General features: G+C 44.6%; 1 protein-coding gene across 1 annotated transcript in view; it reads left to right on the forward strand.

Annotated features, from left to right (window-relative positions):
- The window catches only part of KIAA1549 (KIAA1549 ortholog), a 79267-nt gene that overhangs the window by 14709 nt on the left and 37292 nt on the right, over positions 1-27266 (forward strand). The window contains exons 7-12 of the mRNA XM_012806231.1: positions 1014-1073; positions 2307-2455; positions 7077-7254; positions 11565-11749; positions 23182-23378; positions 25071-25186. Of these exons, the coding sequence (XP_012661685.1) occupies positions 1014-1073; positions 2307-2455; positions 7077-7254; positions 11565-11749; positions 23182-23378; positions 25071-25186 (885 nt within the window). The remainder of the gene's footprint in view (positions 1-1013; positions 1074-2306; positions 2456-7076; positions 7255-11564; positions 11750-23181; positions 23379-25070; positions 25187-27266) is intronic.

Genomic DNA, 27266 nt, shown 5'->3' on the forward strand with positions numbered 1-27266 from the left:
CTTGAGCCCAGGAGTTGGAGGTTGCTGTGAGCTGTAATGCCATGGCACTCTACCCAGGGGGACAGCTTGAGGCTCTGTCTCAAAAAAAAAACAAAAAACAAAAAACTATGGGGATGGAGAACAGATATGGGGTTAAGGATAGGAGCTTTTTAAGTTTGACCACAAAAAAGGTAGCAGAAGGCAATTTGAGACGGGGATGATGAAACTTTTCTATATCTTCATTGTGGTGATCATGCAACTTTATGCATTAATCAAAACTGCCTTTATCCAAAAGGATAAAGTTTACTATGTCAATTTTAATATAAAAATAATAAAATAAAATCTTTTTTAGATTCACATAGTAAGTGAAAGCAGCAAGGGAGAAGGGAGGAACCTTTACTTCAAACCCCAGTAGAATCCAGGGTTGAAGTTAGGCAAAAAATATACACATATCAAATTCTTTTTCAAAAGGAAACAGCCACATGGCCTAATGACTTTTAATGTATTTCAGTCTATTGTTAATTAAACTAAAAACAATAACTTTACCAGTTCTTCTATATAAAAGTAGATGGGAGATGGGGATAAACTTGTTATTTACAAATAGAAACTTAAAGTTGTGCACGGTGCTGCTATGTCTAAGGTAGTAAGTTTGCTCAACAGCAGGAGTACACCAGGATTGTGTGACGTCCAGGCTCTTTACCCTGAGTTGATGCCTGGCAGGCCTGGAGCTGTGAGGAGCACACTGAGAGGATGCATTGCTCCAGACAGTGACATCTGAAGGAGAACTGACCTCTCTGTGCAGCAGTGTCCTGTGATGGCTCCAGCCAGCCCTTTATTTCTTATTGTCCCTCTCTTCTTCCTTGAGACCAGTGTGCTCAGAAACTACTGCTCTCTGTATTTTCATGCTAATTCGGTATTTTGTTCTTCTATGTTCAGAGCTAAATAGTAGTACAGGAAAGACAGTGTGGTCTGACTTTGTCATAAACATAATATTGTTTCAATAGATTTCCTCCTCCCCTCTTTTCCTTCTGTAGCCTTCCAGTACCCACAGCTCAACTTATCTCAGCTGTTGAAGTCCTCCTGGGTCAGAACAGGTATGTTTAACTTATGTAATGTTTTGGAAACTGTAAGAAGATGAAGTCTGTGTGGGCATATTGAAAAGGATACTGCCTTTCCTGTTTCCTAAATTTAGGGCAAAATGTACCTTAAATTCTTGGCAAAGAATGAATGAGAAAGGGATTCACATTTGGCTGTGGGAATGTGTCCCACTGAGTTATGGCACAAAAAGAATTGGCTTTCTTTAAAATTCATACATCAAGCCCAGGGCAGAGTCTAATAGGAACTGACAATCTGACCCAGAACAAGATGAGGTTCAGAAGCAATGACCTTTTTTTTTTTTTTTTCTCTAAAAGTATTATTTATCTGGTTGAATAAGGACAAGCAAGGTGGCTTGGTGAGAAAATAGGAAGCTTTTTCTTGTGTTGGGGACTGGCTCAGATATTCAGAACTATGGCCTTGCAGATCAAGGTTTTCTAAGCTGGTACAGGAACGTCTAACAGACAGTTGCGTATTTAGCAGGTGCCCAGCTTTTGGGCGGCACAGCCACATGGTTTCAGGGAGAACGTGTAGAGTAGCTTCAGTCCCTGTCACAGGGTTCCTGGACCTGCATTTCAATTCTCATTGCTTAATGCACTACATCTGTTGTAAAGGCCCCACCTCTTAGGATGGTACATTAGTCCCATTTTTCCAGGTAATTTATGTAGTGATTAAGTAACTTGCCAGTGGTTGTATCTCAAAGAGAATTGAAACCAGTCCTGGTTGCCAAGCACATGCTCCATTCTCCAAACCACACTAAGAAGCTGATTGTCTGCTTAGATAATCTTTTCTAAAGCAGGTAACTGAAGATAGGTGGGCACCTTTTTTTCAAGGTAGTTTGAGTCCAAGTCTGAAGACAACATATGAACTCACAGTATTTGCAGTTCTGAGACAAGTGCAGAGAGAATATTTGACCCTGGGTAGGTGCTCTTCTTCCAAAGCTCCTGCACAGTGGAGTCCCTGGGACTTCTGGCCACCAGTCTGGGTAACACTCAGAGCTTGGAGCCGTAGATAAAAGCTGTGTTTCCTGGGCTCTCCCTCTTCCCATTCATGTTTTCCCATTTTAATGTCTCCTATCTAGGGATTGGCATTTTATAGTAATTCTGCACTTATTTCCCCCTCTCTCAAGCATGCTTGTGCTCCCTCTCTCTCTCACACACATACACACACCATCTCTTTCTTACCACCACTGACTTGTTTTGGGTGCTGTGTGTGTTTCCTTTCAAATGTAGTCCTCCTGGGTGTTGTGGAGAAGCAGCTCCAGAATGAAGTGTTTCAAGCCGAGATGGAGCGCAAACTGGCCCAGCTGCTCAGTGAGGTTCCCACCAGAAGGCGGATGTGGAGAAGGGCCACCATCACTGCCGGCAACAGCGTGGTGCAGGTACTCTAAGGGGTCAGAGGAGGAGGGGCGGAGGAGAGGCAGCATGCAGGCAAACCATCTAAAATCCTCTATTTTTATGCAGATGTAAAATGCCAGGAGGAAATTCTGATTTTGACTGATTGCTATATAAGGTAGCAGCTGAATATGGCTGCATATCAGTTCCACTGGTCTAGACAAATTACGTACCAAGCCCTCAGTAAGTGGCTGGTATAACACAGACCGTGGACAGCAAAGCAGAAGAACTGTGTTACTGGGTTGCCACACTCACGATCTTGCTTTTAAAGAGTAGTATTTTAATTAACAAAAATGTGGCCTCTTTTTGGCATGGTAACTACTCTTGATAGCATCATAGAGAGAAGTTGCTCAGCTGGAAGAGACCTGAAGACATCGGAAAGAAGGAAATTTTCTGCCCACCTTTCTAGCATTTCATTCTCGCTGCCTCCTGCCAACCTGGTCGTCTCATCTTACCCCAAATCGTCTTCACTTGGGTAAACTGGCAGACAGGCTACCAGATTTGTTTGAGTCAAAAAGTGACCCATTTTAAAATGGACATACTCCCAGAAAGTTGGAGGTTGGGGCTGTCATTTATTTCCATTTCCGTATGAATTATGTGGATTCTTTTTCTTTACCAACTGCTGACTTGTCGAGCTATGAAAATGGGATATTTAGAGCTACAGCATTTTGGAAACAAAACACCAGGGTAGAACTCTGAAGGGCAGGGTGTGGGCTGGCAGGCCGGGTGGGGAGGTAAGTGGGTAAGAGGCATTAGAAAGATGTGCTACGGGGGGTGTGTGGCAGTTTTGCCTAGAATTGCATCATGATTCTCTGACTCTTTGCCATGTGTTCTCTCTCCCTCTTTGTTTCCCCTCCCGGAAATGTGGTTCTTAAGTTTCTAAAATTGTTCTTTGCCAGATGCAGTAAGTTATGGAGAAGTTTGAGAGTAACCATTAAACAAGTATAAAACAAAGAATACAAAATTAAAATATATTATAAAAGCTTTGTCTTATGCAACAGCCCTAGCTTTGTGGAGCTCAAGGTCTGAGTATGGGCTAAACTTACGCTCATAAAACAGAGGGCACCATAAAACTGTGTAATACGGTGCTAAATTATATGCTCAAGCTTCCTACGGAAGAACATGGATTTGTGAAAATTAATGGAGTTATCCAGGTGCCATCTGAAGATTAAGTGCAAGCCAATTCTGCTTGTCTCCTCCTATTGGAGGCCACACGTGAAGGTGCAGACAAGGATTTCTGTAGCATATGAAGTACCGGGCTCTTCATGAAACTTAATTTGTAAGACTGAAAATGTCAAAACAACCTAGGTGTCCAGGAATCAGGGGGAATGTGTAAATAAGTTATAATAGATCTGTTCATGTTGGAATATTATGTAGCCATTTAAAAAAATGGTATACAAACATGCTCTAGTGAAGAGAAGCTACAAATGCTACCCTGTAATCCAAACATTAATATAAAATTCATGGGGAAAAATAGAATGAAGGGAATATGCTAAAATGCATAGTGATTTTCTTCAGTTGGTTGAATTTCAGGCGATCAGGTGATTTTCATTGTATTCTGTGTGTTTTTCAGAATTTCTCCCATAGGCTATATAATTACTATAGAGACATGTGATTTTAGTTAAAAAGTAGTTTTATTTATTTAATTTTAGTTTTTACTTTTTTTGAGACAGGGTCCCACTCTGTTGCTCCAGCTAGAGTGCCATGGCATCATCATAGCTCATGGCAACCTCAGATTCCTGGGCTCAATGATCCTCCTGCCTCAGCCTCCCCATGAGCTGGGACTGTAGGTGCCCGTCACCACACCCAGCTAATTTTTCTATTTTTTTTTTTTTTTTTTTTTTGGTAGAGATAGGGTTTCACTTTTGCTCAGGCTGGTCTTGAACTCTTGGCTTCAATCAATCTTCCTATCATGGCCTCTCCAAGTGCTAGTACTATTGGCGTGAACCACTGTGCCCAGCCTCGAAAGTAATTTTAAAAATGAAATTGAAAATGTTAGCTAAAGTGATGACTCCTTATTATCAGGGTTGTATGGTCCAGATATGAATCTGGTTAGCAGTCACCTAGAAAGGATGCTGGGATTAGCTGTTACTGACTGACTTTCCCCCTGGATGTCTCAGTCTGCATGTGTGGCTAAAAATGAGTACCTGAGGCTGGGTAATTTATTAAGAAAAGCGGCTTATTTGGCTCATGGTTCTGCAGGCCGTACGAGAAGCATGATGCTGGGTAATTTATTAAGAAAAGCGGCTTATTTGGCTCACGGTTCTCAGGCTGTACGAGAAGCCTGGGGTTAGCATCTGCTCCTGGTGAGGGCCTCACGTTGCTTCTGCTCATGGCAGAAGGTGAAGGGGAGCTAGCCTGCGGCCATCACGTGCTAGAGAGGAAGCAAGAGAGGAGAAGGCGCCAGCCTCTTTGTAACGTTTGCTCTCTCAGCAACTAATGGAGTGATAACTCACTCCTGACTCTGGGGAGGGCACCAAGCCATTCATGAGGGATCCACCTTCATGACCCAAACACCTCCCACCAGGCCCCAACTCCAGCATCAGATTTCAACACGAGCTTTGGAGGAGACCAATATCCAAACTATAGCACTGAATGAACTTGTAGAATCTTGAATCAAAGTTGGTGTCACTGGATATTTGAGATTATGATTTATATAAGAAAAAAACCATACTTTTAGAACTTATCAGGACTTTTCAGTGGAATAGATAGCTAGGCACAGAGGGACAGGTGGATGTCATCTACTTCCTTTTGATAGGGTTCCATTCGACAGGCTGAGGAAGTTCAGTCACCACAGCAAGGGTGTGGATGAGGGTGTAGGCGGTGGGGGAGGGAAGTGGGCAAGAAGCCAGCCTTGAGGCAGCAGCCAGAGGGCAGGACACATGAGTCCTCAGGGTGAAGTGTAAAGAACATTGAGGGATGAGAGTCTGGACATGTGTTGTTAAGAATCTTTAGAAGTGATCTAGGCGTTCACGGTGAAATCTTGAAATTCTTGGTCTGTCAGAAGTTCCCATGTGAAGGAGGAGTCTGGCGGCCGTGTCCAGAGCAAGGGTGGTATTATAGATTGTACCCGAGGACAGGATGTTTTGGCGACGGCAAGAACAGAGGCGAACAACTTGAGTTGCATGTGTGAAGTAAAGGGTCTGGAGTCATCATTGATCCTTTTCTCCGGAGACCAGTCCAGTGTTTTGCTGGACTCTGAAGAAACAATAAAATTGTTGCATAGGCTGGGCACGTGGACTCGTGCTTGTGTGCCAGGCCAAGCCTGGAGGGTTGCTTGAGGCCAGGAGTTCCAGACCAGCGTGAGACACTATGTCTATAAAAAAATTTTTTTAAAAACTTAGCCAGGTGGGGTCATGCGTGCTCGTGGTCTCAGCTACTTGGGAAGCTATGGTGGCAGGATCACTTTGACCCAGGAGCTTGAGGCCACAGTGAGTTATTTATTTTTTTTTGTAGAGACAGAGTCTCACTTTATCGCCCTTGGTAGAGTGCCGTGGGGTCACACAGCTCATAGCAACCTCAAACTTTTGGGCTTAAGTGATTCTCTTGCCTCAGCCTCCTGAGTAGCCCGCCATAACACCCCGCTATCTTTTAGTTGTTGAAGTTCAGCCAGGGCTGGGTTTGAACCTGTCACCCTTGGTAGACGGGGCTGGCGCCCTACTCACTGAGCCACAGGCGCTGCCCACCACAGTGAGTTACTGATTGAACCGCTGCACTCCAGCCTGGGAAACAGAATGAGACCATGTCTCTTAAAAAAAATTGTTGCACAGTACTAAGAGAAATAGTAACAAAATAAGAAGCTGTATGTATGCAAACCTGTAATAAGTTACCTGTACTAGATTTTGAAGTACTGAGGCCAAAGGAATGCCTTTTAGAGAAAAGTTTTAGGATAAATCAAAGTACTATTAGACCTTGAAGATGATGAATTTCTGCGGTTTATTGTCCTTAGACCAGTATTTCTCCGCTAGGGGAGGGGATTTGGCCCTCCAGGCACATTTGGCAGCGTCAGGACACATTTTGGATTGTCACGTTGGGTGGTGCTGGGAGGGGCATGCCCTCCTGGCGCCTGGAGAGCAGAGGCCAGGGAAGCTGCCAGCCACCCTGCAGTGTTCCCCTTGGCTGAGAAATATTTGGCCCAGAATGTCAAGAAAGCGGAGGTTGAGAATAATAAGGAGGACATGCTGATAGATCAAGAGGGACCTGGAAGAACCATTAATAGTACCTGAGAACCAGGGATGTACCTAACCCCCTGGTGACTGGCGGGAGAAGGACGTGGTGGGCACGTCGGGGCCCGTTGGTGCCAACTCTAGATGGGCTGGACTCGCCAGCCCTGTGTTCCGCATTTTCTCCTCGTCCCTTTTGTCTTAGAGAACATGTGGAGCAGGACAAAGGATATTTGCTATTCTGTGTGGAGGAACTTTGATTTTAACTCTGTCTCATCTCATCCAGAGAGAGCATCCTGGTGATTCTGGGGCCCTGGACGGCATAAGGAGCTTGTTAGGAGGACTGGGATAAGTCCCGAGTGACACAGTCAGGATTAAGTGACCTGAGAAAGGGCATCTGGAAGCGTGAGCTCCTAGGATGCTAATGGCTTCTGTTATCTTTCAGGTGGTGAACGTGTCCCGGCTGGAGGGAGACGACAACCCTGTACAGCTCATCTACTTTGTGGAGGATCAGGACGGAGAGAGACTCAGTGCAGTCAAGTCTTCAGACCTGATTAACAGGGTAGATCTCCAGAGAGCAGCCATTATCCTGGGGTACCGGATTCAAGGCGTGATTGCCCAGCGTAAGTTCGTGAGGTGTTGCCATCTGAGCTATGCTGGCTCCAAAGACAGTGTGTCCTGACACTGAGCTCTGAATTTAACACATTCTCGTGTGTGTATAACCCTTGTTTTGGAGTGGCATTTTCCTAAGATGCCAGTTGTTAAAATTCATTCACTAAGACCTTCTTTACTGTGGATTTCAATCCGCTGAAGTTGTAGCCTGCACTGTTTTTCCTGCCTCACTTTTTGTATTCGTGGTGGTAGAGCGATTTATAGAACCATACGTCAACTTTAACATCTATCCCCACACTTGTACTGTTTCTCTTTTGAAAACCTGGTCCTAGGTAAAATAATGTGTTTGTTTTGTATTTCTTCCAAAATCTTCTGTGTCATATTCTGAACGTTGGTGGGGACAGTTGAGTCACTCAGGAAGCTAGGAGGTGCGCTCTGGACTTACTGGCTTCCTTAGGACCTTTTAACACAAAGAGTCCTTGATCCTTACCCTGTTAGCTGGTCTTTCTCCTCCACCCTGTCCTCCTACCACTCTGCAATTTAGAAAGAGGCATTTTGATACTTGGTTATTATTGTTGGAAGGTGTTGGCTCTTGCCCGCCTGGCAATGGCTGCTCTCAGTACCTTGTTTTCCAGCTCAGATTTTGGCTATTTAAAACTGAGAAAAAGGGGAGTCATGGAAGAGTGTATTTCTCTAAATATACCTTTATGAGTAAGACTGCTATTTTAATGTGGATGTTTTTCCCATATGATCCAGAGAGCAGTCCTTGCAAGAGCACATTGAAACTTGCTCCCAATAATAAGTAAATGTTTAGAAGGAATTCAGCATCAGAGAACATTGAAGGAGTCTTTGCAGAAAACATGTAGGAGACAAAGGCAGTTTTTAAAAAATGACAGCTTTGAAATTATCCTCAGTAGTAGAAGATTTAACGTCTATCCACCCTGGAACATTTAGGGGAGTGGAGTCTGGCGAGAGCAAGTAGAAGGTTCTTTCTGAAATCTATACTTGTCCTTTGAAGCCAACTAGGATGAAGGCTGACGGACACACTTTCTCTAATTTTATGGAAGATGATGGGAGAGTTGAAGCAAATAACCAGTGGTGGGTTGCGTTGTGTGTTTGTGAGATGATGGCATAGAAGTGTGAGGAAGAAAATTACAAATGCCCTTCCTTCCTTTTCTTCACGTGGGATATGTCTGGTTGTTGAAGAGGTGGGCTGCCCCTGCCACACACTTAACATTTTAGAAAAGTGACTTGCAAAAAGATATGGGCACCTTTCAAACTTTTCCTCATCTGATCTTTCACTTCTCTGTCCTCAGTTTTGTACTGAAAAAACACCTCGGTAACATTCCTAGAGTTCTGGGGTCAGTGTCAGAAGAAAGCCTTTACCAGCACCAGGGAAGCCCCGGGACATGGGTATCAGGGCTGGTTTGGTCATTCTGTGCCTCTCCGGGGTTTCACTAGGTTAGAGTAAGAGGAATGCCCAGTTGTCTCAGATCCTTGGTTTGATTATGTCACTACTTCTATATTGTCAGTTGTTTCTATTCAAAGTGAGCTATAAAGGCTGGTGCTGTGGCTCACGCTTATAATCCCAGCACTCTGGGAGGCCAAGGTGGGTGGATTGCCTGAGCTCAGGAGTTGGAGACCATCCTGAGCAAGAGTGAGACCCTCGTCTCTAAAAACAGCCGGGTGTTGTGGCAGGTGCCTGTAGTCCCAGCTACTCAGGAGGCGGAGGCAAGAAGGATCACTTCAGCCCAAGAGTTTGAGACTGGTGTGAACTATGATGCCATGCACTCTACCGAGGGTGACAAAGTGAGACTCTGCTTCAAAAAAAAACCAAAGTGAGCTCCATATGTATATAAACTATATTCAGGCCAAATTAAAAAACACAAATGTCCAGCACTTTGCCACTTTTTGCCATGTTTCCCACGCAGTCTGTGCCCTCCTTTGCGCTTTCTGCTATAGTGCATGGAAGGCACGTGCCCTTGCTTGCCCCTCTCTTAGAGGTCTAAACCCAAATTTAAACCAGCACGTGTTTCTGTTCTCGTATCTTTGAGCAGATACATTTTGATCCCCTAATCGGTAGTCACCATCATAGGATATGACAGGAACACAAGACTTAGTCCCTGCCTGTGACAACTAAAATATATTTGAAAAGACAAAGCTTGGTGTCATGGCCAGATTAATGAGCAAAGTGGTGTGGTCTATCAGGACGATTCGTTTATGTAATAAGAGGCATTTCAAAAGAGTAATAAGGTTCCATTTTCAAAACAAAGGCAACGAGAACAAAAGCCTGACTTAGATGAGGGAGAAATTGGCGTTGTCATGGGGAAGTTTTTATGAAGCAGAGTTAGGCAGAGAGGAGGGAGTGCTGGGGTTACAGACAGTGGTGACTGGAGCCTGAGTGGGAGACGCCCTGGAACCTTTTGGGGAGTAGAGTCTAGAGAGAGCTAAGCATAGAATGGTGAGGAAGGAGCTAGTGAAGGACATTGAGGAGGACTTGAAACAGAATCCTCCAAGGTCGAGAGTCATCAGGGGCCCCCTGGGGTGGGGTAGGCATGGCAGTGTGGGAGGGAGAGTGGCAGATGCAAAATGAGGAGGATTTGCTGTCACATAACTGAATAGTAACAGTGATGCCTCATTCCCCCTCCCCCAGCCCCTGGCAACCATGGTTCTTTTTGCCTCTATGAGTTTTCTTCTAGATGTTTCATGTATGTAGAATCGCATTATTTGTCCTTTTTTTTTTTTTTTGAGACAGAGTCTCTGTCACCCTGGTAGAGTGCAGTGGCATCACAGCTCACAGCAACCTCAAACTCCTGGGCTCAAGGGATCCTTCTGCATCAGCCTCCCAAATAGCTGGGACTACAGGCACCTGCCACAATGCCTATTAGTTTTTGTTTTTTATTTTAGACAGAGTCTCACTGTGTTGCCCTGGGTAGAGTGCAGTGGCGTCACAGCTCACAGCAACCTCAAACTTTTGGGCTTAAGTGATTCTTTTGTCTCAGCCTCCCAAGTAGCTGGGACCACAGGTGCCCACCACATCGCCCAGGTATTTTTTGGTTGTAGTGGTCATTGTTGTTTGGGGGGGTCTGTGCTGGATTTCAACCCACCAGCTACAGTGTATGTGGCTAGTGCCCTAGCCACTGAGCTCTAGGCACCAAGCCAAGTTTTTCTGTTTTTAATAGAGATGAGGTCTTATTCTTGCTCAGGCTCATCTCAAACTCCTGAGCTCACGTGATCCACCTGCCTCAGCCTCCCAGAGTGCTAGGATTACAAGTGTGAGCCACTGCACCTGGCCTTATCATTTTTTTTTTTTTTGTGACTGGCTTGTTTCACTTAGCATGTTTTCAAGGTCCATCCGTGTTGTAATATAGAATTTCCTTTTTCCTTCCTTTTGAAGCTAAATGACATTCTGTTGTAAGCATACACCACATTTTGTTTATCCATTCACCTGTTGATGACTATTTGGGTTGTTTTCATTTTTGTGGCTATTATGAATAATGCCACCATCTTTATTATTTTTTTAATTGCTAAGGTGGAAATAACCAGTTGCATCTGTGCTCATGTTATATCTTCTTACTCTATTTTGGTTTGTATATAACACTAGTATTATATGAAAGTATTTAGTGTTCATTTACTTGATAATTTTCCCTTTCTCCCACTAGAACCTACACTCCTTTAGGGGCTCTGCCTGTTTGTTGTTGAGTCTCAACTTTAGAAGTGTGTCCGGCATACTTAATAAGTATCTGCTAACCAGAGAAACTGAGTGGGGAGGGAAGGTGAAGAGGGAGGGTGTGATTCCTGCTGACTTCACACGGTGGTCGGTGGTCGGGGTTGGGACTGTGTTCTGGCAGAGTGGCGGCTTTTCTCTCCACTTTAGAACAGCAACTCTTCTGCACCCAGCATCCTGCAGTGGGAACTTAGGAGTGATCAGGAGAATATGCTAGAAATCAGGAGACCTGGAATTAACCTGGCTTTGCCATTAAATTAGCCATATACCTTTATTATTTTATTGTATTTTAACTTAAGTTTTTTTTGAGACAAGAATCTCACTCTGTCATCCTGGTGTTGAGGGCCATGACCTTAGCTCACAGCAACCTCAAACTCTTACCTGTCATTGTGACCCCTGAGGTGTTCTAGATGTAACATTGTATATTGTATTTGTTTACTTGGTCAGGTTTCCTGTCATCAGGAGATTACAACCTGTAACTGGTTGTCTTAAGCTGAAATGCCAGGGCTGCCCAAGTTTTTCACAGAAGACAAATGCAGTCCAGCACATGAGCTGAGAAGGACTGACTGAAGGACTTTTCTTCCTTGTTGGCAGCTGTGGACAGGGTGAGGAGGGCGTCTCCAGAGTCCCAGAGCAACAACTTGTGGGTCATTGTTGGTGTGGTCATCCCGGTGCTGGTGGTGACAGTGATCGTCATCATCCTCTACTGGAAACTGTGCCGCACGGACAAGCTGGACTTTCAGCCTGACACCGTGGCCAGCATTCAGCAGCGTCAGAAGGTAGGAGACAGCTCCCCACAGTGTCCCCATAAACAGTCCTGTGGGGTGGCAGGGGTGAAATGACTTTGTGCTGTTAAGGAAATCCTCTGGCTTTGTGGGGGGCATCTCTTTCTCTTCACGTCCACTTCCTGAGACCCCGGTTCTTCTGGAGCAATAAATACAGTGCAGGCACATGAAGCTATGTAGGGGCTTGGATGGTGAGGTGAGTTCTGGGTTCTACTGTGATTTTATTTTTGAGAGGATCAGTTGGAAAATCTCATCCATTCTGTGTATGAAATCTCACCTATTTTATATTTTAGCCCTACATATTTTCAGAGAATAGGAGCCCAGGGAGGTTCCCTCCGATCTGTGTGTCTCTCTTTCATACCCAAGTCCATCGGATAGCTCCTTCATTGTGTGTCCACCATACTGGAAGCCCACTGCTCAGTCTTCATTAAGACCACTTAATCATTAAAAACTGACAGTACCTGCCTTGAGCATTTTAACATTTCAGAGTAGATGAATGGACGTTTATTTGCCAGTCTTCTGCTGTATCCCGAGTCCTCTTTTGAGGTCTGCAGAGTGGAATTGTGTACGGTTTTCCTTGTAATAAACAAAATCCATAATGTGTATCTCCTGCAGTTTCCAGTTTGGGTTTCCTTAGAACAAAACCATCTGAATGCAAAATTCTCTAGATCTTTTCAATATCCCCACCCCTAACTCTGCAGACTTTTTGAATTAATTCGCCTACGGCTAATTTTACAGCAGATTTTTTTTTCTAGCCGACCGTCTTTCATGTGTCTTTCCAAAGCATTCAACTTAGTTTTTATAGAAGCAGCAATTGTCTTTTCACACATATGTTTCAGCAGTTTGCATGATATTTGACTGTTACATTTCAAAGCATAGAAATCGACTTTTGGTCAGCAACGCGCACACCTGATGTGAGCAAAAACATGCCAGAGGGCTAGAGAACTCCCTGGCAGCAGACAGCACAGTGTGAGTGTCAGTCGGTGTGTTTGCCAAGGGAGGGGAAAGTGATAGTCTCCTGTGTGTGTGAACATGTCCCCTCTGTGGCTCTTACTCATTTAGAGGCCTCACCGTGCTCTCAAAGTAGCAAGCAAGCAGCAGCAAAAGACCAGGGAGTAAAGGATTGCCCTTATTCCGATTGTCTCAGTATAAAAAATATTCTGCAATGTACAAACTCAGACCTGTTGAGTGAAAAAAATAAGTCAACGTCTTAAATTTTATTTTACTTTTGTAAAAGCAGATGAAGAGTTTTCTTATGAATCAACCAAGAAATGAAAATCTTGAGCAAAATTTCAAGCTCATAGCTCTATTAACTGTGTTATATGAGCATTTTATACATAAATGTTCTATTTGTCACCTGTCTTTATGATTCACATCGCCTGCTAAAGTTGTTTTATTGTTATTACTCTAGTGAATGGTGTGGAAAAAACCTGGAGAAAAGTGCTTGATTCGCTAAATGATTCATAGTCTGAATCTCATTGTAATAAGATCAACAATAGGCTTGGAAATGTTTTTGTTCTCATGAAAGAGTGTTGTTGTTGCAGAGAGAGTTAAACAGTCTAGATGGTTATATGTTTAGGTCTTTTGTGGTCCTAACATAAATACTCCTTGTGGAAGCCCGTCTGTTATCTGTTACTTGAATAAACTGTAGGGGGACGGCATCTTTGGGGTTCAAACAGAACATTTCCCAAGCTTTCTCCTCCTCTCACTTTTATTTCCTCAACTTTTTCATGTCCCAGATGTTGCTGTAAATCAATTGGACAGTTTCAAATAGATCTTCCAGCCCGTGGAGTTGCTCCCTTTCTTCCACAGCTACAAAGAACGGTGCATACATCTTTACCGCATTTACAGGAAAAGTCTACACAGCGGGGCTCCTCAAAAGAATAACTGTCTTCTGACCCTGTTCGGAGGGCCAAAACCTTGCCGAGATTGCAGAAGCTTGGTCTTTTTTTTGCTGACACAGTAACCCGCTGGGTAGATCTTGCGTTTGTAAGAGGGAAAATGAGGATCTTCATTTAGTTCAAAAACAAACGTCTCTACTTCATAAGGGTTTCTTCTGAGGTTGTGTGGCCACAGTGAAGGGCCTCTGACCTCGTCCTCGGGGTAATTTGCTGAGATGCTGGCCTCCCCATCACCACAGGAGCTATCTCCTGCTGCGGCAGCTCTTGTTTTCTCTCTCTCCATTCTGCTGTCCCCACCCCCGACAAGCATCACCACTACTCTCTGAAATCCTTCAGCAAATCCCAGAGCTGTGAACATCTGGAAACAATAAATCTGCTGACCTAGAATCCACACCCCTTCCCCCATGTAACAAGAAGGAAACCTCTTCAAATTGTCTGGAAATAGATTAATTTTGAAATATAAGAGAGAGAGGCCATTCTGTCTTGTATTGAGGTAGGGCTTTTTCTTATTTCCAAACATAATGAATAGAAAACCCCATGCACGTTTCTTTTCTGTGTATTCTCTTTAATCTATAAGCCAAAGTCACCATTTGTTACTCATACCTAAAAAACTCCAACTTGGATCCTCCTCACTGTGAATGGAACTGGCCGGATGCCACTGGCCCCAGGGGGCTTGTTCCAGCTGGTGGGGACAGTCCATACCTGGTTCCTGGGGCCTGGTGGTCACTCTTGACCACCCTCAGCTGCTCCTAAGGATGGTTTCTCTCTCTGCAGGCAGCCAGGTGGAGCTGCCTTGGACACTGGGTGTCACTCACAAACACTGATTATGTGCTCTGACTCAGGCAGGTCCAGGCTGAGCTTCAGACTCAATAGCATGTGAGCTCTGCCTGCAAGGGCGTTAGCAGGGGAGAAGGACATCCAGGAGGGAAGGACGTGTCAGGTGTTGAGGGAGCTCAAAGGAGGCAGAGCATCCCTCTCTCAGTGGTAGAGCTTCTCCACCTATTGAGGAGGTCACACGGGGCTGAGCTAAAGCTTCAAGGTGGAGGGGAAGCTGGATGAAGCGGGCTTTGCAGCCAGGGTGGCGAGAAGCATAGGAAGGCAGGAGCAAAAGTTGGAAGGAAGGACATAGCAGCCAAGAACCAGGCAGCAGAGAACCAGGCCCTGGGGGGTTTTCAAGACATAGAAGGGATTAGAAAAGATGCTGTAGGCAGTGGGCAGCCATTGAAGGATTTTCAGCAGGAAGAGCTGCCTGTTTGGAACTGTTCCTTGGGAGGCAGCATGGACAGTGGATGGAAGAGGGGCTCAGAGGGGGCTTCTCCCTTCTTAGTCAAGTCTAGCTCTTAGGACCCCCTGTACACCTGATGTCTGGGTGATTTCAGACTGTGCCTTGTGTGTCCCATGGGTGAGAGAAGTCACTGTACTGAGCGGCACTGAAGACAAACAGATGGCGATAACTTTGCCTTGTCTTCACCTTCTAAATCGGAAGCTGGCGCTGGTGGTGATTTTCCACCAATCGCGTCAATCAGGTAATAAATGCTTCCGATGGCACTTCTCCACAATGGCACATTTTCATTCAGACGCTTCGGGATTTGCTCTGTGCTCTCCGTTGCCATCTTAACTGCTCCTTCCCAGGGGGGCCAGGCTAAGCTGAGTCCTGGGACCTCCCTGTGTCTCATTCCATCTGGGCCTTATTATATTTACGTGCCACGTGTTAACGTTCGCCAGACATCTCCTTTGTCACTTGGCTGACCTGCCCCAGCAGCCTCCCTGACTTGTCACTGACGTATTCCAGTGGGGCACAGTGTGGCCTGTCCCCTCTATGACAGATTCAAGAAGGAAAGAACAAAAGAGCCATCCTTCTCCAGAAATAACTCGGTCTTAATATGAATATTGAAGACACTAATTCATCTTGGCCCTTCTGAAATACTGATGGAAGCTGCATGTGGAAGCTGGAGACTCAGTACCAGCCAGACTTAACTCTGGGTTTTATTTTAAAAGAAGTGAAAAAACTAAAAAGAGTGGATCAGAAAACAGGGATGAAACAAAAGGAGTTAATTCTATCCCTGGGCAGGAGAGCAATGAGTCCTCTGATAGTTTTTTCCATCGGGCATAGATGGCTTTTGCTTTGTACATAAGCACAGGTCAGTTGCCAGATTTCTATTGTCATAAAAGGTGGTGACTCACCCAGCCAGTGAGCCGTGCGAGGGTCTAATGGATTCACACAGAGATGTTAGACCCAACAGTAAGCCAGCGGGACTTGTATATTTCGTTTTTGACACGTACTCCTTTCTTGGTTCCCTGTAACATCTAGTAAGTTTGGTACTTCAGCTGACAGTTTGAAATTCATTCATTCGTCAGATATTTATTGAAGGTCCACCGTGTGTCACATCCTGTTGCTGATTTACAGAATGTTGTTTCTAAATTCACATTTATAGCTGTGACTGATGCCTGAATACTCTTTGCTATCTATATTAACTGCCTGGTATTTCATCAACCGCCAGCATTAGTAATGCTGTCAGCCTCATTTGTATGGTCCTAGGGAATTTATGAAGCATTTTCGTGTGGACTGTCATGTTTGTTTCTTACACGAACCCTGAGAGTTTGTCGGGAAGGAATCTGGTGCCTGTACGTGGGCTATGCTGACTGTACTGGTGGCAGCACTGTTTGTAATTTTATGTTATTCACTTAGGAGATGCTGGCTTAGAGGAGGCCGTCTGTCACTCCTTCAATTTCATTAAAACAAAACACCTAACTCATAAATGAGATTGGTGCCCAGTCATTAGAAGCATTCACTTTCTTACTGGGAAGTATACCAAAAAGGATTTTAGCAGGATTTACTAAGTGATGGTGGTGGTGATTCAGTGACTGTTTATATGTCTGTTGTTATTTCACTTAAAGGCACTTTGTTTATGAGGCTAAAATGAAGCACATCTAGGGGTCAAAGCAACCCCATAAAATTAGAAATTGCTCATTTTAGGATTTTTATCATCAGCTGTGCATATTTGGTGTCAAATTTCAGTTTTCTCTGCCATAAAAAGGCTTGTCAGATGGACACTTGAGAATTATGTAGCTGGATTAGTAATTTCAAGATGAAAATAAAATTTATAATTATGTATTTTATAAATTAGGCCAACATACCAAAGTCTAAAAGAGAAGACTTCATTGTAATCATATGCTACAGGTTATTTTTTATTTTTTTTAATTTGGTAGAGACAGAGTCTCACTTTATGGCCCTCGGTAGAGTGCTATAGCGTCACAGCTCACAGCAACCTCTAGCTCTTGGGCTTAGGTGATTTTCTTGCCTCAGCCACCCGAGTAGCTGGGACTACAGGCGCCCGCCCAAACGCCCAGCTATTTTTTGTTGCAGTTCAGCCGGAGTCGGGTTTGAACCCTCCACCCTCAGGATATCGGGGCCAGCACCCTACCCACTGAGCCACAGGTGCCACCCATGCTACAGGTTTTTTAAAATTCAGGATTTATTTCCTAGGTGTCCTAAGTTTTCAACTTCCCATACGTACATAGATGCTTTGCTTGTAAGAATGCAGCTGAATCTTTGTAGAAATTTTTAACAAAAGAGGAAAAAATATTGGACACAGATATGAAGTTTACAAAAGGCACATCAATGATTGCTTATAAGTACATTATTTTTGGAAGAACCCAAACATGATGCTGTGTAGTTAATCTAAATCAAATAAGTACATGGAGATAACAAATAAGTAGAGAAGGGGTGATGTGGTACTGTGAGCAAGAGGTCTGCATTCACAGGACCTGAACCCAGCCTTGCAGTGTCCAGTAATTGTCTGAAAGAGGTTGATGAAAACATTCCACAAGTCTGAGTAAACGTTCAAGAGAGTATTCGATACCAGCTTACCTCCAATATTTGTTCCTTTGATTTGAAGTTATAGTTTTGATCTTTCCAAAGTGCACATGGATGTTTTTACTTTTTCTTCCTTTTGATGCAAAACATGGATGGCATTGAGATACTAACGAGACCCAGTGAACAAGGCTGCTTGCTAAGCTCTTTCGTTTCTGGGAATGGTCGTGAACTTGCAGAAAGTGTGTACTTCTTGGCACCTTGGGGTTTCCCAGCATGCTGTTGAACACATCTTGAGTAGACTACTTTTTTTTGAGTTTCACTCTATCACTCTGGGTAGAGTGCTGTGACATCACCGTGGCTCACAGCAGATCAAACTCCGGCTCAAGCGATCCTCCTGCCTCAGCCTCCTGAGTAGCTAGTTTTGCTATTTTTAGTAGATCTTCCTGCCTTGTCCTCCCGGAGTGCAGGGATTATAGCTGAGCCACTATAGCTGGCCCTGTTCACTTCTGGGTCAGATAAACCACAGAACCTTGTCACGACCTTAGCCCCTGGATGAGGTGAGATCCGGCTTTTGGGATTTCTCAACTGCTGAACTCTTGGCTTTGTTCTCAGTGGATTCTTCTGTGGGGTAAAGTGTTATCTGAGGGGTGGGAGATGGTAGAGGTGAGACTGGCTCATTAAATTGTTGCTGCTGCTGTCCCCTGTGCAGAATATCTGGATTCACATCATCCCAGGGGGGGCTGAATTATCCTGTTTCTTGGCTACATTTCTCCCTTATTTCTCTAAGGGAGGAAGAAAGGAAGCCACATGTCAGGTTTATTGTGGCTTGATTAAGGGGTCTGCCAAGACCAGCGTTTTGAATTGTCTTTTTACTTGATATTCCAGAGGTTTCTACACCTCTGGATTGAGCACCATGGGAAGCTGTTGCATGGGTAAGAGGGGGACTGTTCTTTTGTAAAGTGGGAGCAGGACTCTTAGAAAGGGATGATAGTTCCAAACTTTTCATGCGAATGATAAGACATATCTATAGCCGTGAATGAAGGAGGGAAGAGGGGGGAGACTGGGTGGAGGAAGGGTAATCTGTGGGACCTCACCTATTGTGCATAATGCAAGGGTACATGTCAAATCTGTTAAGAGTACAGTATAAATGTCTTTTTTTTTTTTTTTTTGAGACAGAGCCTTAAGCTTTCCCCCTGGGTAGAGTACTATGGCATCACAGCTCACAGCAACCTCCAACTCCTGGGCTCAAGCGAGTCTCATGCCTCAGCCTACCAAGTAGCTGGGACCACAGGCACCCGCCACAATGCCTGGCTATTTTTTGGTTGCAGCCGTCATTGTTATTTGGTGGGCCCAGGCAGTATTTGAATCCGCCACCTTAGGTGTATGTGGCTGGCACCTTAGCCACTTGAGCCACAGGCCCTGAGCCAGTATAAATGTCTTAATGCAACGATTAAGTAAGAGAGGTTGAAGGCTATGTTAACCAGTTTGAAGTAGCATTCCAAATTGTATATAAAATCAGCACGTTGTACCCCATAAAATGCATTAAGGCACACAGTTATGATTTAATAAAAAAAATTAATTAAAAAAACAAAGGGATGATACCAGGTGCTGATCCACCTCTGGGTTGGGGAAACAAACTTACCCTGGGGGCAGGGGAAGCCAGGGAGTGGCAGGTTTGGGTTCATCATTTACAAAACAGTGTTCCCCACCTCCGTGTATGCTCACAGACTGCCCAAGTGATAAGGTGGCCTGCTCCTGTAAGGTGAGCTCATTGATGGGAAGATACAAGCATGCCACTCTTTGCCTTTTTGTTTCCAAGCAACATTTTGTAAACTGTATTTACTAGTGAGTTTTGTCCCCCTCTGCTGGTGCAAGTCTTCATTGCAGGCTACTTTTCTTCTTCCCATTGACCCTGGTTTTGTTATGGTTAAAAAGCCTCAGGTCCCAAACCCAAACGCCACTGGTGGTGTCACTCATTTGTGCTTAAAGCTCACTCAAGTATGAGGAAACCTTTTGCTTCTGTCTTAGTATATTATGTAAAATAAGGTGACCAGATTTTAACATTGGTAAAACGGGACACCACTGGACGGGGGTGGGGGGGGGTTCTTAATTAAAAATTTGGTCTATATGGAGCAACAAAAATTTTCATAGAATGCAAAAATAGTATTGTAATGTATATTTTTTAATTTTAACATAAGTACAATTTACAAATATAATACATTAAAAAAATTATGTATAGGGCGGTGCCTGTGGCTCAAAGGATTAGGGCGCAGGTCTACCTGGGCGACCTTGCCCAGGAGCCGGTAGGGAGTTTACATTAGCCTTTCCATTTCCAAATGAAGTTACGTTGACCTCTTTATTCCCAAATGGAGTTACATTAACCTTTTCAGCAGCCAACCGTATACTCCCTTCTCTTTGTCCCGCAGTTCCCTAGCTTGTGGTGCATTCTTTCCAAAAATCGGGACTTTTTAAAAATGCTGTGGGACGTGGGACAAATCGTTAAAAATGGGGACTGTCCTGCCAAAAGCAGGACGGCTGGTCACCTTAGTCTAAAATAACTTCTCTCTGTTTGGCCTTTGTCTTGTGTGGAGGCTGGGACTCTTTGTGGGTGTGGACACAGCCTGGCGGGGAGGTTTGTGGTTAGTATGTGGCGTTCCTGTTGAGGAAACCCCCTGGGACCACAGTTGTTTTGTTTTTTACTTAAGTAAATATATATTTAACTATGTTCAAAGTTTCTAGAAAAACCTTTACCTCAAAGATATTTTACACCAATTTTCCAAAGTGCTGTAGCTCCCTGACTCATTTTACCTCAACAACCCGATTAGATATCCAGATTGTTAGGCGTGAAGTAACCAAAATACTGAGAAATGGCACTTTATTTTAAACAATACCAGAAGCTGTTAAAACCCCAAATTTGGGGTCTTTAAAACATTACGACAAAGCCCCTTTCTCCCTCCAATCCCGAGACGGCACCCTGTAGTTCCCTCATCGTGGCTGTCTGCCTTCTCCTCGTCCTTTTTCTGCAGTTCTTGTATGGTCAGAATCTCTGTGAGCTTCTTTCTTTCATCCTGGTGACTCCACAGCTTTTCCACCGACGGTAACTCTCTCTGCTCATCGCTCTTCCCCAGTCTGGCGGTCCAGCCGTCCCTCTTCATCCTCTTCAGCAACTCTGGCTTCAGAAATAGTGTTGACCTGCCTCACGGCTTTCTGAAATTTGTCCCATTCTTTGTGCATCAGATCCTTGGTACCCTTGCATCAACCTCAGGGTCATCAAAAACCCCTTCCAGTAATGTTTCTGCGCTGTTTTCTCTCCTCTGCACGGCTTGTCCATGTTTCTCTGCTTTCTCAGTTGATCCTGAATGAGGAATGCAGGGGGCTTTGGGAGGATTTGTTCTAAAGAAGTCGTTTGACCGCACACTATTTGTTACGTCCCGCGAGGAGGAAAGTGAATGGTCCTTGCCTGGCTGGCGTTCCCCCCCCCCCTTTTTCTTTCTCCTCCCTCCTTCTCCTCGTCCTCATCCTCATAATTGGGGAGTAAACCGAGTCCCGAAGGCTTACTGAAGGTCGCTCTGGTGGACTCCTTCACTGTTTTGTCCAAGTTGGTGGGCAAAGTGACGCGGAGGGCTGTACCCGAGCGACCTAGCAGGCCTTGGCTCTCCTGGAATCTTGGCCGCCTGCATCGGACGCCTTCCTCTTGGCGATCTGGGGCGCTGAGCTGGCAGACAGAACTAGGCTCCCTTCTTTTGTGCCTTTCAGCATTTTCTCTTGGTGCTGCTTTCCCAGGACGTGAGTCTGCCCCAGGAACTCGCTCTTAACCGGAGTGTTACACAGGGCACAAATCAGTTGCCCCAAACTTTGCGAATAGAGATTCTGTCGGTTTCTGGTTGGTGCTCAGACGCTGCTTCTCCTTCACCAGCCACCGCAGTTCTTCTGATTCACCACCCGCTTCCCCGCTGGGGCCCGAGAGGGGGCGGAGGACCTGGGAGCACTGTTATTTGCGGTTTACTCTCCTGTACTCTGGAAGCTTCATTTAGGGAAACTGTTGATATGCATGTTGGGTACGGTTAGTGTTGTCATAAATGTCACAAAAAATGGTGCCACGCTGTCCACATTTCTGTGTACCTTCGAGTGTCTTTCCTGTCTTGCCACTGTCCTGGAAGCAGAGGCCTGGAGTCTAGTTGCAGGCTCCGGGGGTCTTGGTCGTGGGTTTGGTGCTAGGTGGTACTGTGTGTCCCGGGGGTGGGAGGGATTCCTGCATCTGCCAGTGTGAGTTGGGACCGTTGTCAAAGACCCTTTTCTCCTTCAACTTTGTGCTTTATTATAACTGTTCTTTCCTTTCTGGAACTTCTTTTATTCCCTTTGCTTCTATTACATTGAACTTTCCAAGTTCTTTTGTTTGTTGAAGTTACGTTCTATTTTCTTCCTTGCTTTCCTTTCCTCCCCCTTTTCCTTTTCCTTTTCTTTTAATATACGGAGACAGGGTCTCACTTTTACTCAGGCTGGTCTTAAACTCTGGAGCTCAAGCAATTTTCCCTCCTTGGCCTCCCAGGGTGCTGGGTTTACAGGTGTGAGCCACTGCGCCCGGCCTCTTCCTCTTCTTAGCCCCAGATGACTACTCTCCAGCACCACCCATAGAATCTGTATCCATCTTGAAAATTCTAGCTCCCTACATGTCACCTTCTATAGCGATGGCTCTCAGAGTCGCCTTGCAGCCTGAAAGTTTCCCCCAGGGTGTGATTGCCTGTCTCCTGCTACACTGAGCTACTGTCCTTCGAGGCCTATCCTGTCCTTTCAAAGTAAATTATCTTTAAAATGAAGCCTATCCTTTTATCTCCTCAAGTCTTCATTCCTTCATGAGTCATCATCTCTTTCCCTTAATGTCATGTCCACTGTTCAGGATACCCTGCCTGAAATGTTCAAATCATCACCAGCTTCTTTCTCTCCCTTTGCCTCTTGTGTCCGTTAGCTTCTAGATCTTTCTGCCTAATTTCTGGAGCTGTTCATTCCTTCTCATTTTTGTTGCAAAGATTTTGGGCTCAGGTCTTTGGGATTTCATGCATGTGCTATTGCCGGATCCTCCTGCTGGTCCTTTAGGGTCCTGTCTTCTTGGATTTTGGAAGTCTGCCCGATTAGGGATATATGAGTATAGTGGTTTTCTAACTGGCCAGAGGATGAGCTCTAGAAGCTGGCATTTCGGGGGTCCTCTATATATAGGCTCAGCTTCTCACTCCCCTTGTCCTGACTCATCTAGTGCAGCTGATGCTATCTCTTCCCAGGCCTCGAGTATTCTCTGGTCCCTGACACAATCTAGAACACGCTGTTTGTAGCCTTCTCTTTCTAGTTCCAAGTTCTGTCTGCCCTCAGGTCCTAGCCCAAGTCCCCATTTCCCTGTAAGGAGTATCTTGCCCCCGCTGCTGTCTGCATTTGTGTGGCACATGGTATGCTCCTGTGATAAAGGGTCAGCTGCTGTCCTGGAATGTCCTTTGTGTTACAGGCTGGCAGTTTAATCCTGTACTCGTGTTGAATCTTTCACAAGTGCCTGTCTTCTCACACTGCAGGTATAAACAACCCCCACATGGTTGACGTTTTAGAGTCGCTTATTGAATTGAATTGGTGGAACTGTCATCACAGTCTTGGCTTAGAAGATGGGCTCTTCTTGTCACCCTCAGATTTCAGATTAATGATCTTGTGTTACATGTGTATTTTAGCTGCAGATCCCTAGTGTGAAGGGCTTCGATTTTGCCAAGCAGCATCTGGGTCAGCACAATAAAGATGACATACTGATTATTCATGAGCCAGCACCACTGCCGGGACCTGTGAAGGACCACACCACACCCTCTGAAAACGGAGATGTGCCAAGCCCGAAGGCGAAGGTCCCCTCCAAGAACGTCCGTCATAGAGGAAGGTGATTATTGGGCTTTCTGTGTCCGCCCCTATTGCAGAGCATGTTTCTGTCTTCAGGTGGTGAGTTTCTGTATCAGAAGGGGCTGTATCTGCTCAGAGTTGGGCACGGACCCACTCTAGGGGACGCCAAGGGAGGCCCTGTGATTTTCCCCCCAAAGTGTTGAAGATTGAGAATCACTGTGATGGCTTGGTGGTCTCTTTAGATTTGATTAGAAATCACTCAGCTCGAGGGTACATATGCCAGGCCCCATGGAGATGATACTGGCAGTAATGTATAGGGAGTGTGGGAGTGTGGTGTGCATTCAGCCAGTATGGGCCTTGTTGCTCTTGCTAGGGATGCTAGTGGCTGGCAGCAACTTCATTGCTTTTTCTCCAGTGACCTTCATCAAGTCCTCCTGGGCTTGTTTTGTTTTCCTCCAGCTTGACCCACATTGTCACCCGGGTCGGCATATTGCATGGGACTCTTCACCGCCTCCTCCCTGCCCAGTTCCCCAGTGTCAGTTTATTTCCATTTCTATTGAAGTAAAGGACGTGGAGAATTGCTTCTTAGTTTTCCACACTACCTGGTGATCCCTTGGTGGCCTCTGATCCTGTAAGGAGGGCTGCAGCTGTGTTGAAGAGGACCTGGTTCGGAAGCAGGCTCTGTTAGGTTGACTTTAGATGCTGGCATCACATGGCTTTGGCTGCTGAGCCTCACGTTGTCAGCCTGCTTGTAAGCTTTGCAACTCTTAAATCCTGGTTTTTTTGCTAAGATCAGAAAAGTGTGAGATCATACTGATATTTGAAATAATGTCATAATTTGAATCAGAAAGCCTGCCTCTGTGGTTCCAGCCTTGTTTTAAGAATGTAATGGATGTTAGAGCATGATCTTTACACAGGAAAATCACTTATATAGAGAGATGTTGTTTGCTTAATTATTTTTCAGGCTAAGAATAAACCAAATCATTAAGGATGTTTTAATACCCTAGGAAAATTTTGCAAAGTACTTTTTCTCTTGCCTGGTGGTCTCATTGTTAAATTTTGTCATGACATGTCAATGGTCTGCACAGCAAGTATAATGCTCAGCATCCCTCCGGGGCACCAGAATGTCCTGGTGCTTAACGTTGCTATTGAGACCAGAGAGCTCAAGGAGACAGGGTGCTACCTAATGAAGGATTTCCTCTAGCCTGGTGCAAGCTGGGTGCTGTGTTGCCATTGCTTTTGATATATAGAATCAAATCTCAGTGGTGGTCATTGCCTTAGTGTTGTAAGTGTAGGTACCTTTCAAAGAGCTGGAGTTATTTGGGGTGGCTGCAGATCTTCCCTAGCCTCTCCTCTACAGACCCAGTTAACCCTGAACCAGACCTGAACCCCATGTCCTCTTTGATCTAATTCATGTTAGACCTAGACTATCTGTCTCCAGGAACTGGGCCTTGGGCCCTGCTGGCTTCAGGACCCTCCTCCAGATGGACACTTAGTTTTCTAGCCTTCATTGGAGTGTGGTCTGTTGAGCCATTTAGTAAGCCACGTTAATCTGTCTTCAGGATGTCCCTGTGTGGCATGAATGTGGTCCCTGAATACGCTGGGCCATGAAGTAATTTTTCGTTTTTACTAGTTTTGCCCGGACACCTGATTTCCATATCCAAGTTAATGTGACCTTTTTCTTTTTGTCCTTTCTTATTTCTAATGTTTGCAATTTATGTTGTTTCTGCAGAGTTTCTCCCTCAGATGTGGACTCAACAGTCAGTGAGGAGTCCAGTGAGAGAGACGCAGGAGATAAGACGCCAGGAGCGGTCAGCGACGGCAAGTCCCACAGAGCCCTGCCGAGCGGTCTGTGACTCTGCTCGTTCTCCACCTTGAACGTAGTCTTTAGGAGATTCCCATAGGCTAGGGGTGTACCCTGTTTCAAATACTAAAAGTAAAAAAATCTCTTTTAGAAAGTCTGCAAAATGAACTATTCATTTGTATGGTGGGTTTCTCACCCTGGTCTCTCACCATCTAACATTGTATTGGTGTCTGCCGTGAGACAAGAGACTGGTGCCAGAACTTAGGGATCCACTAGGGTGTGTTTTAGGTCGAATCAGTTCACTTCATTCTAGTTTAGAATCCTAACAATTTTCCTGCCTGAATGTCAAGGAGGAATCGTAGTTTGAAAAACTACCCTTAGGATCCAGTGACTTTCTTAGGAACTGATTTAAGGATTCCACAGCTGTTAGAAAGCTGGTTATTTATCACAGACCCAGGCCCAGTGCGTTTCATCTTTTTCTTAGATCTTTCTCCCAGCAGGCAGTTCAGGTCTCAGACGGTTTAGCATATTTGCACTGGGAGTTGCACACAGCTTCCTGGGCCGGGTATGACATGAACTTCACTTGAGTTCTACAATAAAACTGTGCCTGTGGGTCTTACTAGACTTGGGAGCATTTTTTGGCATGGCGGCAAGGTAGGCTGCTTTTGTTTTAATAGGTTCTGTTAAATAAGTGTGCTCGTATCGCTCTTACATTTGCAGGAGCTTTAGTTATATTTCAGGACTGGGTTTCAGTAATGTATAAATAATTGAGAAGCCTCAGGATAATATTTTTAATAGTAATTTTTATACTTATTTCTTCATCATAAATTTCTGTGTATGAAAATGCAGTGCAGAGTGAACTGAGTTCTATAAATGAGCAGATGCTGGATGGAAGCCCAAGGGCCTCTTCCGTCCCTAACATGCTGTGGTCTTGCATGTCTCAGCCTTGAGGCTCCTGTGAGACTAAACTACTGATCCTTGAGATTCCTTCCCGCTCCTGCTAGTTGGTTCTTTTATAATGTAAAGAAGCACCCCCTTAGAATAAGGGAGGAATTTTTTCTTTGGATCCAGGTCACAGAATCTTAAAAATTATTTAACACCGTGGTAACAAAGTGCACTGTTTCAGGGAGACAGGATTTAAATCTGGTTTGGGTCCTGAAAAAAATATTTGAAAAAGAAAAAAAAAAAGCTTTAGATCATCTCAATTTCTGTTCATTGCTTATCTGAGAAAACCCTGCTTTTAAGTGCCTGCATTTAATTCCTTCTGATAGCATTACAAGAATAACAAAAATCAAATACCATTCTCAACGCATACTCAGAATCCAGGTAGCATGCATTTCAGCTCTGGGACAGATTGTTGACTGTGGCTCAGATTCAAGGATCCACAGGAGAGAAGTGAGTCAGGTGTTTCTGTAAATACTAGAAGCTCAGATGCTGCTATTATAATTTCAAGAGATAGCAGAATCTGTATATTATTTTCATGTTTTAGGAAGATAGTTTTCTTACTACAAATATCAATTCACTTTTAAAACTTCATTCATTTCTTAAAAGGTGCCATACGATAGCTTTAATGCTGCCGTAAAGGTATTTTATTGCTTGCATAGAATTTAAATACCCTATAAAAAGATTCTGAGGTTTTATCATGGCTTTGGGATTATTTTATAATTCACATAAAAATTCTTCTTTTGTTGCAAGTCATTATAAAGTGAAAATTAATGGAGGCAGAAGGTGGCTTGAGAAACATTCTGGAAACTTGTTGCCCTATGACCAGTCTTCCTTCTCACCATTGTGGGTACCATGGCCACCAGCTCTATGTAGGCTTCTTGGGCAAGATTTTTGTTACAGTTTTTAAGACAGGGTCTCACTCTGTCACCCAGGCTGGAGTCATAGCTCATATCAGCTTCCTGGGCTCAAGTGATCCTCCTGCCTCAACCTCCTGGGTAGCTGGGACTATAGGTTCCTGCTACCAGGCCCAACCTTGGCAAGGCTTTCTTTGGCTACCTCAGGTCATCTGGCATTTTATTTTATTTTATTTTATTTTTTTTTTGAGACAGAGCCTCAAGCTGTCCCCCTGGGTAGAGTGCCATGGCATTACAGCTCACAGCAACCTCCAACTCCTGGGCT

Source organism: Otolemur garnettii, unplaced genomic scaffold, assembly GCF_000181295.1.
Source record: "Otolemur garnettii isolate 467f Iridium unplaced genomic scaffold, OtoGar3 scaffold00049, whole genome shotgun sequence".
Taxonomy (NCBI): domain Eukaryota; kingdom Metazoa; phylum Chordata; class Mammalia; order Primates; family Galagidae; genus Otolemur; species Otolemur garnettii.